We start from the raw sequence: 17,200 nt of genomic DNA, 5'->3' as shown, positions 1-17,200 counted from the left end.
ATCTCGCCTTTCATTTTCTTTATCACTTCCTTAGAAACTGAGTTTCCTTTTTTTTAATGACCTTACTGATAACAAGGTCATTCTTGACGCAGTGGCATGCTTACTCTCTTGAGTCAGAAGGTTGTGGTTCTAATCCCCCTCTGTGCTGAGAGTTCAGCACAGTACTGAATTACCATTTTGAGGAGCAGGACTGTTCCTTCCTGTGACTGTCCTTTCCTGTGACTGTCTTAACAGTTATCTCTCAAACCAGTGTTAAGAAAACAGATTAATTGGTTGTTTTGCCATCGCTGTTTGTGGGACCGTAGTGTGCATAAATTGGCTGCTAACAGTGGCACAGCGGTTAGCACTGCTGCCTCACAGCACCAGGGACCCAGGTTCAATTCTGGCCTTGTCTCTGTCACCGTGTGGAGTCTGCACTTTCTCCTTGTGTCTACATGGGTTTCCTCTGGGTGGTCTGGTTTCCTCCCGCAGTCCAAAGATGTGCGGGTTAGGCCACGCTAAATTGCCCTTTAGTGTCCGAAGATGTGTGGGTTAGGTTAATGGGCCATGCTAAATTGACCCTAGTGTCAGGGAGATTAGCAGGGTAAATGCTATGGGAATAGGGCCTGGGTGGAATGTGGTCAGTACAGATTCGATGGGCCAAATGGCCTCCTTCTGTACTGTAGATTCTATGATTCTACCCTTAATTACTTGATTATGATTGTTCTGGGACATTCTGCAAGGTGCAAATAAATCATAGAATCCCAAATGGAAGAAGGCTATTCGACCCATCAAGTCAACACTGACAACAATACCACCTAGGCCCCATCCCCGTAATCCTACATATTTACCTTAACTGGCTCCCCCTGACAATACGGGGAAGTTTAGCATGGCCAATCCACCTGACCTGCACATCTTTGGACTGTGGGAGGAAACCGGAGCACCTGGAGGAAACCCACACAGACACACAGAGAATATACAAACTCCTTACAGGCAGTGACCCAAGGCTGGAATTGAACCCAGGTCCTTGGTGCTGTGAGGCAGCAGTACTATCCACTGTGCCACATGCCATCCGTACACTCCAGGCTCAAAATATTGGTTCGATTCTCTCTCCACAGATGCTGTCCGACCTGCTGAGATTTTCCAGCACTCTCTGTTTTAATAATGGGACACTTCCTAGCTTGCTCATGATGCGTAGAAAATAGAAGCAGGGGGCGGCCATTCGGCCGTTTGAGCCTACTCCACCATGCATCATGATAAACCCAATGTATTTACCCTGCTAATCCCCCTGACACAAAGGAGCAATTTAGCATGGCAAATCTTTGGAGTGTGGGAGGAAACCGGAGCACCTGGAGGAAACCCACGTAGACACAGGGAGAATGACCTGAGACTGGAATTGAAACCAGGTCCCTGGCGGTGTGAGGCAGCAATGTTAACCACTGTCACCGTGCCGTCCCTGACTATCCATGAATATTTCTTAATTCTCCAAGACACAATGAATGTTTTGTGAATCTGAGCTCCCAAATCTACATTGTCCATTAGAAGTATAGTAATTTGGATACAAAATATACTATTTAATATTTAGTGGCATAACAACGTTTTGTCTATTCCACCATTTTATAATATCCCCTGCAGCTATTATTTCTCCTTATAATTATGCGTTATGCCTTTTATTTAACCATGATCAACAAAGTTGGACAGTACTCCATCCAGCCTTATGTTGGAACCATTGAAATATACAGTGAACTGACATAACTCCAAAAATGAATCCTGCGGGAAATCCTACGTTTAAAGCACTCTGAGAAGCTTTAATGTTGATGTTCTGTTTCAAACCAGTTTTTAATTCAATTTGTTACCCTCACCCCATGCTGACACTACAGTTAAGAAAGCCCACCAACGTCTCTACTTTCTCAGAAGACTAAGGAAATTCGGCATGTCAGCAACGACTCTCACCAACTTTTACAGACACACACTATAGAAAGCATTTTTCTGGTTGTATCACAACTTGGTGTGGCTTCTGTGCCCAAGACTGCAAGGAACTACAAAACATTGTGAATGTAGCCCAATCCATCACACAAACAAGCTTCCCCCCATTAACTTTGTCTACACTTCTCGCTGCCTCAGCAAAGCAGCCAGCATAATTAAGGACCCCGCGAACTCTGGACATTCTCTTCCACTTTCTTCCATCAGGAAAAAGATACAAAAGTCTGAGGTCGCATACCAACTGTCTCGAACAGCTTCTTCCCTGCTGCTGTAAGACTTTTGAATGGACCTATCCTCACTCGCATTAAGCTGATCTTTCACTATGCCTTAGCTATGACTGTAACACTACATTCTGCACTCTCTCGTTTACTTCTCTATGAACAGTATGCTTTGTCTGTATAGCGCGCAGGAAACAATATCAATTAATGTACGTTAATAAATGTGACAACACTAAGCCAAATCAAATCAAAATTCAAGTTTCATGTTTTTGAATTTTCTCAAATAACCTTGTATCAAAAAAGCTTTCTGAGAGTTCTTGTATACCACATTCATTTCATTTTCTTATCTTCCCTGCCACCACTTCTGGTTTGTTGAACACAGTCTTGTTTTCTGAAATTTGGGTTGGCGGCTCCTGATAATGCTTCCTCCAACTTGATTTATTTATTAATTAAACTTACTTACTTATGTATGGAGGGGTGGGGGAGCGTGGGGGTGGGGGCGGTGGCGCTGTGGTTAGCACTGTTGCCTCACAGAGCCAGCACAGGTTCGATTCTGGCCTTGGGTGACTATCCATGTGCAGTTTGCACATTCTCCCAATACCTCTGAGTTTCCTCCAGATGGTCTGGTTTCCCCCCACAGTCCAAAGGTGTGCGGGTTAGGTGGATTGGCCGTGCAAATTGCCCCTTGGTGTCCATAGGTGTGCAGGTTTGGTGGATTTTCCATGCTAAGTTGTCCCAAGATGTGTAGGTTGGGGAGATTAGCGGGATATGTGCTGTAAACAGATAGAGTCTGGGTAACATACAAAAAAGGGTTGGTGCTCGATGGACTGAATGGCCTCTGTCTGCAATGTAGGGATTCTATGATTAAAGTTTAAAAGTTTGTTTATTAGTGTCACAAGTAGTCCTACACTAACACTGCAATGAAGTTACTCTGAAAATCCCCTAGGTGCCACACTCTGCCGCTTGTTCAAGTGCGCTGAAGGAGAATTTAGCATGGCCAGTACACCTAACCAGCACATCTTTTGGACTGTGAAAGGAAACTGGAGCACCCAGACGAAATCCACACAGACGCGGGGAGAATGTGCAGACTTCTCACAGACAGTGCCCAAGCCAGGACTTGAATCCGGGTCCCTGACGCTGTGAGGTAGCAGTGCTAACCACTGTGTCACCGTGAGTCCTGATGAAGGAGCACGTTCTGAAAGCTTGTGCTACCAAATGAACTTTTTGGACTTTAACCTAGTGTTGCGAGACTACTTACTGGTCCATTTTAAAAATGGATTATAACGTGACCAACCTCCCAATTCTTTGTCATAGCATCGTAGAATCCTAGTGCAGAAGGAGATCATTCGGCCCATTGAGCCTGTTATGGATTTGCTCTCAGCAGAGCCCTGGAATGTAATCTCCATTAATAAACAAACCCACCCAGTGAGGAGGACTGATTTACACCCTGCCTAATTTAGCAGTCCTTTGCTGTTCCTCAAACCATGGGATTGTTTATGTTCATCTGAGAGTGCAAATAGTGCCTCAACTTAGCATCTCATTCAAAGGAGAATACTGCAGCACAGTATTGCACTGAAGTGTCAGTCTGGACCTCTGAGGCATCTCAGCATCATAGAGAAATGAAAGAAACTGCCATGTGAGGGCAGTGTGAGACTGTTTGGTCAACTATGCATTTTTTTCCCATAAAAAGTCAATAATGAACATGCAGAGTTGACTAGTGTGAGTGAACTTTATTCCTGTAGAATAGAATCCCTACTGTGCAGAAGGAGGTCATTCAGCCTATCTAGTCTGCACCGACCACGATCCCACCCAGACCCTCTTTCCGTAATCCCACATACTTACCGTGCTAAATCCCTGACACTTTGGTCAATTTAGATTGGTCAATCCACCTAACCTGCACGTCTTTGAAGTGTGGGAGAAAACTGGAGTACCCAGAGGAAACCCATGCAGACACGGGGAGAACGTGCAAATTCCACACAGACAGTGATACAAGGCCAGAATTGAACCCGGATCCCTGGTGCTGTGAGGCAGCAGTGCTAACCACTGTACGAGGGTAGCAAACTCAAGAAAACCATTGTTAGTGATGCAGAGAGTGACAAGTGTCACAGTTACAAGCATGCACAAAATCTAAAAGTTTAAGTTGATATATTAGTGTCGCAAGTAGGCTTACATTAACACTGCAATGAAGTTACTGTGAAAATTTCCTAGTTGCCACACTCCGGTGCCTGTTCGGGTACACTGAGGGAGAATTTAGCATGGCCAACGCACCTAATCAGCACATCTTTTGGACCGTAGGAGGAAACTGGAGCACTTGGGGGAAACCCACGCAGACACGAGGAGAATGTGCAAACTCCACACAGACAGTGACCTAAGCCGGGAAATCAGCAGTACTAACCACTGTGCCACCCTTGTGCTTTGATTTGGCAACATTTGCACTATTTAAAGCCCAATTTGTATAGTAAAGTTTAAATTTTTGTTTACTGTATTACTTTGCACCAGTAAAACATGAAACCACAGAGCAAATTTTGTACAGGTCCGGGGCACCGAGAGGAAACCCACGCAGACACTGGGAGAACTGGCAGACTCCACACAGTGACCCAGGCTGGCGTTTCTCTGTGACGTTTCTGGACTGCTGCACTGCTGAAGTCATAACTTGCGGATGAGGTATTGTATAGAGCATGTGGCTGGTCAGAAAAGGTCCACTGGCACCATTCAAAAAAGAGCGGGGTGAGAGGAGGAGGGGAAAGGGGGGTTCTCCTCGGTTTCCCGACTGATACTTCAACCAACATCAAAGACTTATCTGGTCATGTTCATATTGCTGTTCTTCTGAATGGCCTTCTAGGTTGTGGAAGCAAAGCCCATCTTCTGATTTTTGTAAGCACTTTTGGATCCTGCGTACTACTGATGGTGATAATAGCCAGCGGTTTAACATACACTGAGGAATGTGAAATAAACATGTTAAGTCCTCACTTACTGATATTGTCAGCAGCAACTCCACACAATATTTTTCGTTTTCTTTCTACTTTTGGTGATGTTTATCTAAAAAAAACAAGAAATCTGAAGGGATCCCTAGATGTTCCTATTTCATCAACCACTGCACAACAGTGGTTCAACATTCGTGTGGCTAAGTGTGTCTTTGCCCATCTTTGTACATGCAGGAGGAAACTCACGCAGTTATGGGGAGAATGTGCAGACTCCGCACAGACAGTGACCCAAGTGGTATTTCTCCATGACACTGAGGCAGCACTCCCTCAGAGTCATGGAGAAATGCAGCCCGGGTCACTGCCTGTGTGGAATTTGCATGTTCTCCCTGTGTCTGCGTGGGTTTCCTCCACATGGTCCGGTTTCTTCCACAGTCCGAAAGACGTGCTGGTTAGGTGCATTGGCCATTACATTCACTAAGTGTACCGAAACAGGTGCCAGAGTGTGGCAACTAGGGGATTTTCACAGTAACTTCATTACGGTGTTAATGTAAGCCTACTTGTGACACTGATAAATACACCTTAAACTTTAAAGACTTTGAACATATAAGCGAGGGCAGCATGCTGGCACAGTGGTTAGCACTGCTGCCTCACAACACCAGGGACCTGAGTTCGATTCCCGGCTTGAGTCACTGTCTGTGCAGAGTCTGCATGTTCTCCCCATGTCTGTGTGGGTTTCCTCTGAGTGCTCTGGTTTCCTCCCAAAGTCCGAAAGATGTGCTGGTTGGGTGCTTTGGCCATGATAAATTCTTCCTCAGTGTACCAGAACAGGCCCTACAGACTAGGATTTTCACAGTAACCTCACTGCAGTGTTCATGTAAGTCTACTTGTGACACTAATAAAGTTAAACTTAAAGCTTTAAAAGCTGTCTGCATGGTGATTGTCTGTTTCTCTTGTCAGTACAGACTGCCTCTTCCTCTGTATAGCTCTCTGAAAACTTGCATGTTATTGGGAGCTTGAGCAAGACTAATCGTGAGAAAGTAGGTGAATAGGAAAAGTTTGGCAAAGGAAAGATGTGAAAGGGGGGGAATAAAAATAATCAAATAAAATGTAGGAGAAACTATTCCCTGCCACAAAATAAAGGCATAATGATACTGAGTGCCACCAGGAAATTAGATGCAAGTGTCCTTGAATAATTTTGAGAGCTTGCCTTAACTTCCTTGATTAAAATCTCCAGAGCTGCACCCAGAATTATATGAGTTCTGAGTGGTACGTTATGCACCTGATGCCTGATGTTGTTTGCATAAGGATGGAAACTGATCATTGTAAAGCAATTACAGAGTTTTATGGTCAGGCATCTTAATGGGGTAATGTTCTTTGAATTGTGAAAAGATTTTTATAATTATGCTGTCTTTTTGTTTGGTGCTAATACTTTTCCTTTCAAATCCTGCCATGGATATCAATAAAAAAAAAATGATCTGGAATTAAGAACCTACTGATGACAATGAAACCATCTGGTTCACTAATGTTCTTTACGGAAGGAAATCTGCTGTCCTTACCTGGTCTGGCCTATATGTGACTCCACAGCCACAGCAATGTGGTTGACTCTCAACTGCCCTCGGGCAACTAGCGATGAGCAATAAATGTTGGCTAACCAGTGCCGCCCATGTCCCACGAATGAACTAAAAAAAAGGATATTTACATTTTAAAAAAATTATATAGAATAACATGCAATCTGCAATATTTCACAAACTGTTCCATGCATTATAGACAGAAATTGTGTTTCTGATCATCTGTGATCAGTATGTTTTCTATGAGGTGCATGTGTCTTCTTATGCTCAAAGTAATTGTCTCAAGTTAATAATTCCAGTAGCAAACTTGTGAGTTTTAAAATAGCATCATAGAATCTACAGTGTAGAGGGAGGCCATTCTGCCCATTGAGTCTGCACCAACCACAATCGCACCCAGGCCCCATTCCCGTAATCCCTCATACTTACCCTGCTGATCCCCCGATATTAAGGTTAATTTAGTATGGCCAGTTAACCTAACCCGCACACCTTTGGTCTGTGGAAAGAAACCGGAGTGCCTGGAGGAAACCCGCGCCGACGGGGGGAGAATGTGCAAACTCCACACGACAGTCACCCGAGGCTAAAATTGGACCCCGGATCCCTGGCACTGTAAGGCAGTAGTGCTTACCACTATGCCACCATGCTGCCCCGCCTTGGGGTGGCACGATTATTTATTTACAGTTTACATTTTAAGTTCCTTATTATTCACACTTGCCCTGGAGGTTTACAAATGCAAGTCTCACTCATTCAACTCTCACACTCTGTCACCAACACAAAGATTAAATTCTGATGGAAAAAAAATACAATTACAATGTATAATTGTCTCCACCTCTCTTTCATAGCAGAGCAGTAGTTTCTTAGATGAGTTGATTGTGTTTGTCAATTGACCTTGGTATATTTACTCAGTCTAGTTCTGGAGGAGGGACTATCATAGTACAGTGGGAGATGGATGAGAACCCATTAACATGAAGCACATATTGAACTTTGATGTGTCTAGTGTGCATGATGAACGAGAAAATGAATTAGTTTGATTGCTGTGGTCCTTCTTCGATGTTCTATCCTTAAACAAAGGGACGTGCGAATTTGCCGGATAGCTGCAACCGGCTAAAGTTCATTTATTAGTGTCATTAACACTGCAATGAAGTTACTGCGAAAATCCCCTAATTGCCATGCTCCAGCGCCTGTTTGGGGTCACTGAGGGGGAATTTAGCTTGGCCGATGCTCCTGACCAGTATGTCTTTCGGACTGTGGGAGGAAACTCATGCAGACACGGAGAACATGCAGACTCCGCACGGTTACACACCTGAGGTGTCTGAAACTCATTTCATTTAGAAACTCCCGCTGAAAAATACAGCGTGATTTTCTCCTGATTTTACGCGAATTTGGCACTTGGAATTTTTTTACGGAGAATGCCCCCCTCCCCCCCACATAGTTTGATCTGATTTTGATTTATTGCCACATGTATTAGCATACAGTGAAAAGTGTTGTTTCTTGCGCACACTACAGACAGAGCACAGCATTCATAGAGAAGGAAACAAAAGAGTGTCCCTCCAATTAATTTACTATTCCCTGAGCTACCCCTCAGGTTCCCACCTCCCAGACTAACTAGTTTAAACCATCCCTAAAACACACTATTCAATTTGATTTGGTTTGATTTATTATTGTCACATATATTGGAATACAGTGAAAAGTACTGTTTCTTGTGCGCTATACAGACAAAGCATACTGTTCATAGAGAAGAAAAAGAGATAGTGCAGAATGTCGTGTTACACTCATAGCTAGGGTATAGAGAAAGATCAACTTAATGAAATTAGGCCCATTCAAAAGTCTGATAGCAGCAGGGAAGAAGCTGTTCTTGAGTCAGTTAGTACGTGACCTCAGACTTTTGTATCGTTTTCCCGATGGAAGAAGGTAGAAGAGAAAATGCCTAGGGTGTTTGGGGTCATTAATGATGCTGGATGCTTTGCTGAGGCAGCGGGGAAGTGTAGACAGAGTCGGTGGATGGGAGATTGGTTTTCGTGACGGATTGGGCTAGATTCAGACCTTTTGTATTTTCTTGCGGTCTTGGGCAGAGCAGGAGCCATACCAAGCTGTGATACAATCAGAAAGAATACTTTCTATGGTGCATCTGCAAAAGTTGGTGAGAGTTGCAGCTGACATGCCAAATTTCCTTAGTCTTCTGAGATAGTGGGTGAAATTGCCTACATTTTAAAAGGTCTGAAACATGTTCAACAGTTTGGTCCGATGCCAGAGAAATCCTACCAAATCAGCCATGCATTTTTTGCTATTATTTGATAATATCATTTCGCCTCTTAAACACTGCAACAGCTCATTTGGCTAATCCATCAAACTTAGCAAATAATGTAAAACTCTTATCTTGTGTTTGTTTTGACTGCTGCTGGATCAATGAAATAAAGCATACCTGTTTTACGTTGCCCTTCCTCCAAGACATTGACCACTGATCAAGGCTGACATTTCAGTGCAGCATTGTGGGAGTGCTGCATTGAAGGAGGTTCGTCATCAATGTTTTCCCTCACCCAACATCACTTAAAGATTTTGATTTGATTTATTATTGTCACATGTATTAGTATACAATGAAAAGTATTGTTTCTTATACAGACAAAGCATACCGTACACAGAGAAGGAAACGAAAGGCTGTAGAATATAGTGTTACAGTCACAGCTAGGGTGCAGAGAAAGATCAAGTTAGTGCGAGGTAGGTCCATACAAGGCTCTGATGGCAGCAGGGAAGGAACTGTTCTTGAGTCACTTGGTACGTGACCTCTGACTTTTGTATCTCTTTCCTGACAGAAGAAGGTGGAAAAGGATATGTCTGGGCTGCTTGGGGTCCTTTGTTATGCTGGTTGTTTTTCCAAGGCAGCAGGAAGTGTAGACAGAGTCAATGGATGGGAGGCGTGATGGAGTGGGCTACCTTTTGTACCTTTTATGGGCCGGCATGGTGGCAGAGTGGTTAGCACTGCTGCCTCACAGCGCCGGGGCCACAGGTTCGATTCCCAGCTTGGGTCACTGTCTGTGTGAAGTTTGCACAGTCTGCCCGTGTCTGCGTGGGTTTCCTCCAGGTGCTCCAGTTTCCTCCCACAATCTGAAAGATATGCTGGTTAGGTACATTGGCTGTGCTAAATTCTCCCTCAGTGTACCCGAGCAGGTGCCGGGGTGTGACAAATAGGGGATTTTCACAGTAACTTCATTGCAGTGTGAATGTAAGCCTACTTGTGACACCAATAAATACATTTTACTTTAGTTTCTTGTGGTCTTGGACAGAGCAGGAGCCATACCAATTTGTGATACAACTGGAAAGAATGTTTTATTATGGTGCACCTGTAAAATAAGGTGGAGTTTCTGGCCAGTACAGCATTGCTGTTTGTGAGTGTTTGCTGTGTGAACACTGCCTGTCGCGTTCCTCACTTTACCAAGCACTTTGTGATGCCCTACGTCCTCTCATATTGCTCAACTCTTCCCCATATCAGCTCATCTGCTGCTGGAACTGTTATCTATGTCTTTGTTATCTCTAGACTTTATTATTTCAATACACCCCCAGCTAGTCTTCCCCATTCTAACCTCCCTAAACTTGAGCTCATCAAAATCCCGTCCTCTATGTCTTAACTTGCACCAACCGCTACAGTTTGTCTACGACTGCAACAGGTCCATAGCAGATGTCATTTCCCTGGCCCTGCACTCAACCCTGGAACACCTAGATAACAAGCACACCTATGTCAGACTCCTATTTATTGGCTACAGCTCTGCCTTCAACACTATTATTCCCACAAAACTCATCTCCAAACTCTGTGGCCTGGGCCTCGGCACTTCCCTCTGTGACTAGATTCTGAACTTTCTAACTCACAGACCACAATCAGTAAGGATAGGCAACAACACCTCCTCCATGATCATCCTCAACATTGGTGCCCCACAAGGCTGTGCTCTCAACCCCCTATTATACTCCTTATACACCTATGACTATGCAGCCAAGTTCCCCTCCAATTTGATTTTCAAGTTTGCTGACGACACCACCGTAGTGGGCCGGATCTCAAACACGAGGAGACAGAGCACAGGAATGAGATAGAGAATCTGGTGAACTGGTGCAGCAACAATAATCTCTCCCTCAATGTCAACAGAATGAAGAAGATTGTTATCGACTTCAGGAAGTGTTAAGGAGAACATGCTCCTGTCTACTTCAATGGGGATGAAGTAGAAAGGGTTGAGATCTTCAAGTTTTTAGGTGTCCAGATTACCAACAACCTGTCCTGGGGTCCCCTGCTGACCCTATAGTTAAGAAAGCCCATTAATGCTCTACTTTCTCAGAAGACTAAGGTAATTTGGCATGTCTGCCATGACTCTCACTAACCTTTACAGATGCACCATAGAAAGCATTCTTTCTGGTTGTACCACAACTTGGTATGACTCCTGCTCTATCCAAGACTGCAAGGAACTACAAAAGGTCGTGAATGTAGCCCAATCCTTCATTCGAACCAGCTTCCCATCCATTGACTCTATCTACACTTCCCGCTGCCTTGACAAAGCAGCCAACATAATTAAGGACCCCACACATCCCAGACGTTCTCTCTTCCACCTTCTTCCTTTGAGAAGAAGATACAAAAGTCTGAGTCACATACCAACCGACTCAAGAATAGCTTCTTCCCTGCTGCTGTCAGACTTTTGAATGGACTTACCTTGCATTAAGTTGAGCTTTCTCTACACCCTAGCTATGAGTGTAACACTACATTCTGCACTCTTTTGTTTCCTTCTTTATGAATGGTATGCTTTGTTTGTATTAGCCCAGTGGGCACTGCCAGTGTGACGGCTGGCAGTGCTAGGGTGCCCGGTGGCCAGTGTCAGGGTGCCTACCACCGCCAAAGGCCACTCCCTGCCTCTGACCTCCCAGGGGGGTCTTTGTGGCCCCCAGTTCTGCTGGCGAGGCCTTCACGTCTGGTCCCTGTTGATGGGGGACCAGACGTGATCCTCGCTGTAGAGAACCTTCTCCGACGAGGCCATGGTGGCAAATGAGCCTGGATGATTCCGTCCCAGGCCCGCTAGTTCTGTTTCAATGAACATTTAAATGTATTTAAATAATATATGCAGCCTTGTGCTGGATATCCAGTGCCAGTAAGATCGCGAGAGGCGAGGTACTTTGGCTCTCTTGCGATCTTACTGGCTCGACCTGCCACCGGCCAGTGAGGCGCAATGTAAATTTCGCCAACCTCTTGATCACCCTTACTTTCAAATCGAGCCGTGGCCTCCCCCTTCTGTACTCTCTTCCTGCCTCTCAAACCTCTGACATATCTGTCCTCTTCTAATTGTGGTCTCTTCAGCATGCCCGATTTTAACCAAAGAACGGGTCCTTCGGCCCACCAATCCTGTGCTGACACAGATGCCTCTCTAATCTAATATTTTCTTGCCTCTACATTGACCATATCTCTCTATTCCCTGCCCATTCATGTGCCTATCCAGGTGCCTCTTGAATGTTGTTATTAGAAACTGCTTCCATCACCACCTCCGGCAGAGCATTCCAGGCATTCACCACCCTCTGCGCAAAAGACTTGCCCCTTGCATCTCTTTTAGACTTCCCCCTCTCACTCCTGACATGTGCTTCTTGAATAATTGAACCTTTGACCCTGGGAAAAAGAAATGCATCAAGTGCTTCATTATTGTTGACCATTCACTGGAACCTGGAGTTCTTCAATTCTCTCCCTACACCGCTGCTTTGCTTTCCTACCTTTGGACTGTCCTTAAACCTATCTCTTTGACCAAGCTTTTAATCATCTGGTATAATATTTCCTTTTGTGACTCAGTGTCATATTTGGTTTCATAATGCTAATTTGAAATGTCTAGAGATGTTTTATTAGGATTACGGCAATGTGCAAGTCCAGATTATTGTCCTGAGATTGTGATGGAGCTATAAAAATACAAGCCCTTTTTTGCAATGAAGTTACTACAGGTACAATTTTGTCATTTAAAAAGCATTTAAACAGTTACATGGGTAAGATGGGCATAGAGGGATATGGGCCAAATGCGGGCAATTGGGGTTAGCTTAGTGGTTTTAAAAAAAAGGACGGTGTGAACAAGTTGGGTCGAAGGGCCTGTTCCCATGCTGTAAACTTCTATGACTGTGAAAATCACATAGTTGCCACACTCCGGTGCCTGTTTGGGTACATTGAGGGAGAACTTAGCATGGCCAATATGCCTAATCAACATTTATTTCGGACTGTGGGAGGAAACTGGAACACTTGGAGGAAGCACACGCAGACATGGGGAGAATGTGCAAACTTTGCACAGTGACCCAAACCGGGAATCAAACCTGGATCCCTGGCACCACTGTGCCACCTGTGTTAATTGCAGTGTTAATGTAAACCTACTTGTGACACTAACAAATAAACTCAACTAAACTTTGTGTGAACAGTTAAAATCACCTAGTTCAAGTAGATGTTGAAATTCTTCCATAACTACTTGAAGAACAGAAGGGATTTCAATCTGGTACCCTGAATGATACTTAACTCTTTTGCCCTAAGCTATCCCCTTCCTCTGAAACAAAGGAATAGGTCTCCTTGTCACTCCTGTTTGTTCAGTGTTGGGGAGCGGGGAGAATTGGAGGGAGATTTCCTATCTATGCAAAGCAATTGCCTTGTTTGCCTTCAATTTAAATGTCACTGCTGTTCTTTGAAATGAGTCTGAATGCCTGACTGCATCTCTGTATAAGGAAGTCTTTCTTTTCGGCCAGGCTGTGATCACATTTAATTGGAGGCAATTGCTCGATAACTCGTTTGCTAACACAATTGCTCAATGTCGCATTCTGTTTTTACAATGGAATTATAGATCCGGTATAAATATTTCTTGAAAAAATCCAGAGCAGTGATATAAGCAAGTTCTTTGTTCAAACTAATGATCTACTTTGCCCTCCATGACCCGAGCTAAGTAAGGTTTAACTATTGACACTGAATCATCTTCCTCTTGTGAATAACTTCTGTCTTCCCGAGGAGCAGGAAGAATAGGCACCAGCCCTGTGCAGTGAGTGAGAGACCCCCCCCACCCCGCCCCAAGGTCAAAGCGGCAGGTTGGAAATTTGGAAACTCCGTGAATAGACAGCATTCATTCCCAGGATTCTCCAGTGACAATGACGTGCACGACTAATGAACCAGCCGAATCATTTCTGTTCGTGGACTGCCCAACTCACTGTGACGACCCTGCGAACCACAGTCGAGCTGCCGTACCGTAAAGCCTTGGCTATCCCCAGTACCTTAGATCTGAGAAAACGCGGTTGTGCAATAATGCAGACAAAGGGATCCTTTTACATCCCGTCGACTTGGTTTCAATATAATTCACCTGTTAGATCCTGGTTAACTCTTTGCTGTACCCCATTATCTTTCTGAATCCTCACTGCCTCCTTGAACTTGTAGACATAAGATTTTGGAGTGGAATTTATGAAATTATTGTGAAAATCCCCCAGTCGCCACACTCCGGTGCCTGTTCGGGTACACTGAGGGAGAATTTAGCATGGCCGACGCATCTAACCATCTTTCGAACTGTGGGAGGAAACTGGAGCACCCGGAGGAAACCCGTGCAGACACGTGGAGAATGTGCAAACTCCACACAGGCAGTGACCCAAGCCAAGAATTCAGCCCATCGAGTCTGCGCCGTCATTCAATCATGGCTGATATGATTCTCATTCCCATTCTCCTGCCTTCCCCCGTAATCCTTGATCCCCTTATTGATCAAGAACCTATCCATCTCTGTCTTAAAAATATTTGGCACAATGGCCCAGTGGTTAGCAGTGCTGCCTCACAGCTCCAGGGACCTGGGTTTAATTCCTAGCTTGGGTCACTGTCTGTGTGCAGTCTGCACATTCTTCTGGTGTCTGCGTGGGTTTCCTCTAGGTGCTCTGGTTTTCTCCCACAGCCTGAAAGACGTGCTGGTTAGGCGCATTGGCCGTGCTAAATTCTCCCTTAGTGCACCTGAACAGGCTCCCAAGTGTGGCGACTGGGGGATTTTCACAGTAACTGTATTGCAGTGTGAATGTAAGCCTACTCATGACACTAATAAATACAGTTTAAAAATCTCCCACCTAATCCCATTTACCAACCCATAGCATTGAATGTTATGATGTGCCAAGTGCTCATCCAGGTACTTTTTAAAGGATGTAAGGCATCCCGCCTCCACTACCCTCCCAGGCAGACTGTCACCATCCTCTGGATAAAAAACTTTTTCCTCACATCCCCTCTAAAGCTCCTGCCCCTCACCTTGACCCTATGTCCCCTCGTGACTGACCTTCAACTAAAGGGAACAGCTGCTCCTTGTCCACTCTGTCCATGCCCCTCATAATCTTGAACACCTTGATCAGGTCTCTCCTCAGTCGTCTCTGGTCTGATGAAAACAACCCAAACCTGTCCAACCTCTCTCTGTAACTTAAATGTTCCATCTCAGTCCCCTCTGCACCCCCTCCAATCACATCCTTCTTATAATGTGGTGACCAGAACTGCACGCAGCATTCCAGCTGTGACCTCACCAAAGTTAGAATCACAGAATCAATACAGTGCAGAAAGAGGCCATTGCCCATTGAACCTACACTGACAACAATCCCACCCAGGCCCCATCACCATGACCCCTGTTAATCCCCCGATACTGAGGGGCAATGTAGCATGGCCAATCCACTTAACCCGCACATTTTGGAGTGTGAGAGGAAACTGGAGGAAACCCAGACAGACATGGAGAGAACATGCAAACTCCATACAGACGGTGACCCAAGCCAGGATCCCTGGAGCTGTGAGGCAGCAATGCTAATCACTGTGTTCTACGCAATTCTACATGACTGCCCTGCTTTTGTAAACTATGCCTTGCTTGATAAAGGCAACTGTCCTGGTTGGATAGGCTTGCGTTGTTGTCTTTGGAGCAGAGAAGACTGAGAAGTGACCTGTTTGAAGTGTACAAGAGATGATTGGGGGCGGGGGTGCACGGAATCTCATGGAGGCTTATAAACTTCTAACAGGACTAGACAGGGTAGATGCCAGGAGGATGTTCCCAATGATGGGGGAGTCCAGAACTAGGGGCTACAGTCTGAAGGTCTGGAGTAGACCATTTAGGACAGGGGTGTGGAGACATTGCTTCACCCAAAGAGTGGTGAGCCTGTGGAATTCATTACCACAGGAAATAGTTGACGCCAAAGCATTGAATGTATTCAAGAGAGTGGCTGGATATAGCACTTGGGGCGAATGAGATCAAAGGTTATGGGGAGAAAGCAGGATTGGACTATTGAGTTAGGCAATCTGCTGAGGGAGATTACTGAGGGAGACAAGAAGTGAAATTACTGGGCCTCTAACAGAAATCTTTGTTTCTTCATTGGACACAGGTGAGGTCCCAGAGGATTGGAGGATAGCAAAATATGATCCCGTTATTTAAGAAGGGTAACAAGGATATCCGGGTAATTATAGACCAGTGAGCTTGACATCCATGGTAGGGAAATTGTTGCAGAAGATCCTTAGAAATAGGATGTATACACATTTAGAACTGAATAGTGTCATTAGCAATAAACAACATGGTTTTGTACGAGGGAGGTCATGCCTCCCAAATTTGGTTGAATCTTTTGAGGAGGTGGTAAAAATGATTGACGAGGGAAGGGCCATGGATGTCGTCTACATGGATTGTAGTAAAGCATTTGATAAGGTCCCTCGTGGCAGGCTGATGCAAAAGGTTAAGTCTCACGGGATCAAAGGTGAACTAGCTAGATGGGTACAGAACTGGCTTGGCCATAGAAGACAGAGGGTAGCAATGGAGGGGTCTTTTTTATGATTGGAGGTCTGTGACTGGTGGTGTTCCACAGGGCTCTGCACTGGGACCCTCTGCTGTTTGTGATATATATAAATGATCTGGAAGAAGATGTAGCTGGTCTGATTAGTAAGTTTGCGGACAACACAAAGATTGCTGGAGTTGCGGATAGTGATGAACATTGTCAGAGAATTCAGCAGGATATAGATAGGCTGGAAAATTGGGCAGAGAAGTGGCAGATTGAATTTAAACCAGATAAATGTGAAGTGATGCTATACAATAAATGGCAGAACCATCAGGAGTATAGACACACAGAGGGATCTGGGTGTGCAAGTCCACAGATCCTTAAAGGTGGCAACACAGGTGGAAAAGGTGGTGAAGAAGGCATATGGCATACTTGCCTTTATTGGATGGGGCATAGAGTATAAAAGTTGGCATATAATGTTGCAGTTATATAGAACGTTGGTTAGGCCACATTTGGAATACTGCATCCAGTTCTGGTCGCCACGCTATCAAAAGGACGTGGAGGCTTTGGAGAGAGTGCAGAAAAGGTTTACCAGGATGTTGCCTGTTATGGAGGGACTTAGCTATGAAGTGAGATTGAGTAAACTAGGTTTGTTCTCCTTGGAAAGATGGAAGTTGAGGGGCGACCTAATAGAAGTTTGTAAAATTATGAAGGGCATAGATAGAGTGAACAGTTGGAAGCCTTTTCCCCAGGTCGGAAATGACAAACACAAGGGCTCACAAATTCAAGGTAAGGG

The 17,200-nt window shown here is 44.8% G+C and overlaps 1 protein-coding gene across 1 annotated transcript in view; it reads left to right on the top strand.

Annotated features, from left to right (window-relative positions):
- Positions 1-13,810: 13,810 nt before the first annotated feature.
- The window catches only part of LOC145360665 (sorbitol dehydrogenase-like), an 87,072-nt gene continuing 83,682 nt past the window's right edge, over positions 13,811-17,200 (top strand). Inside the window, exon 1 of the mRNA XM_080216014.1 lies at positions 13,811-13,913. Coding sequence (XP_080072140.1) covers positions 13,811-13,913 — 103 coding nt within the window. The remainder of the gene's footprint in view (positions 13,914-17,200) is intronic.

This window comes from Carcharhinus amblyrhynchos, chromosome 32 (assembly GCF_965287045.1).
Source record: "Carcharhinus amblyrhynchos chromosome 32, sCarAmb.v2.hapA, whole genome shotgun sequence".
Taxonomy (NCBI): Eukaryota; Metazoa; Chordata; class Chondrichthyes; order Carcharhiniformes; family Carcharhinidae; genus Carcharhinus; species Carcharhinus amblyrhynchos.
The sequence above is the reverse complement of the archived record's forward strand: the minus strand, read 5'-3'. Positions and strand labels throughout refer to the sequence as shown.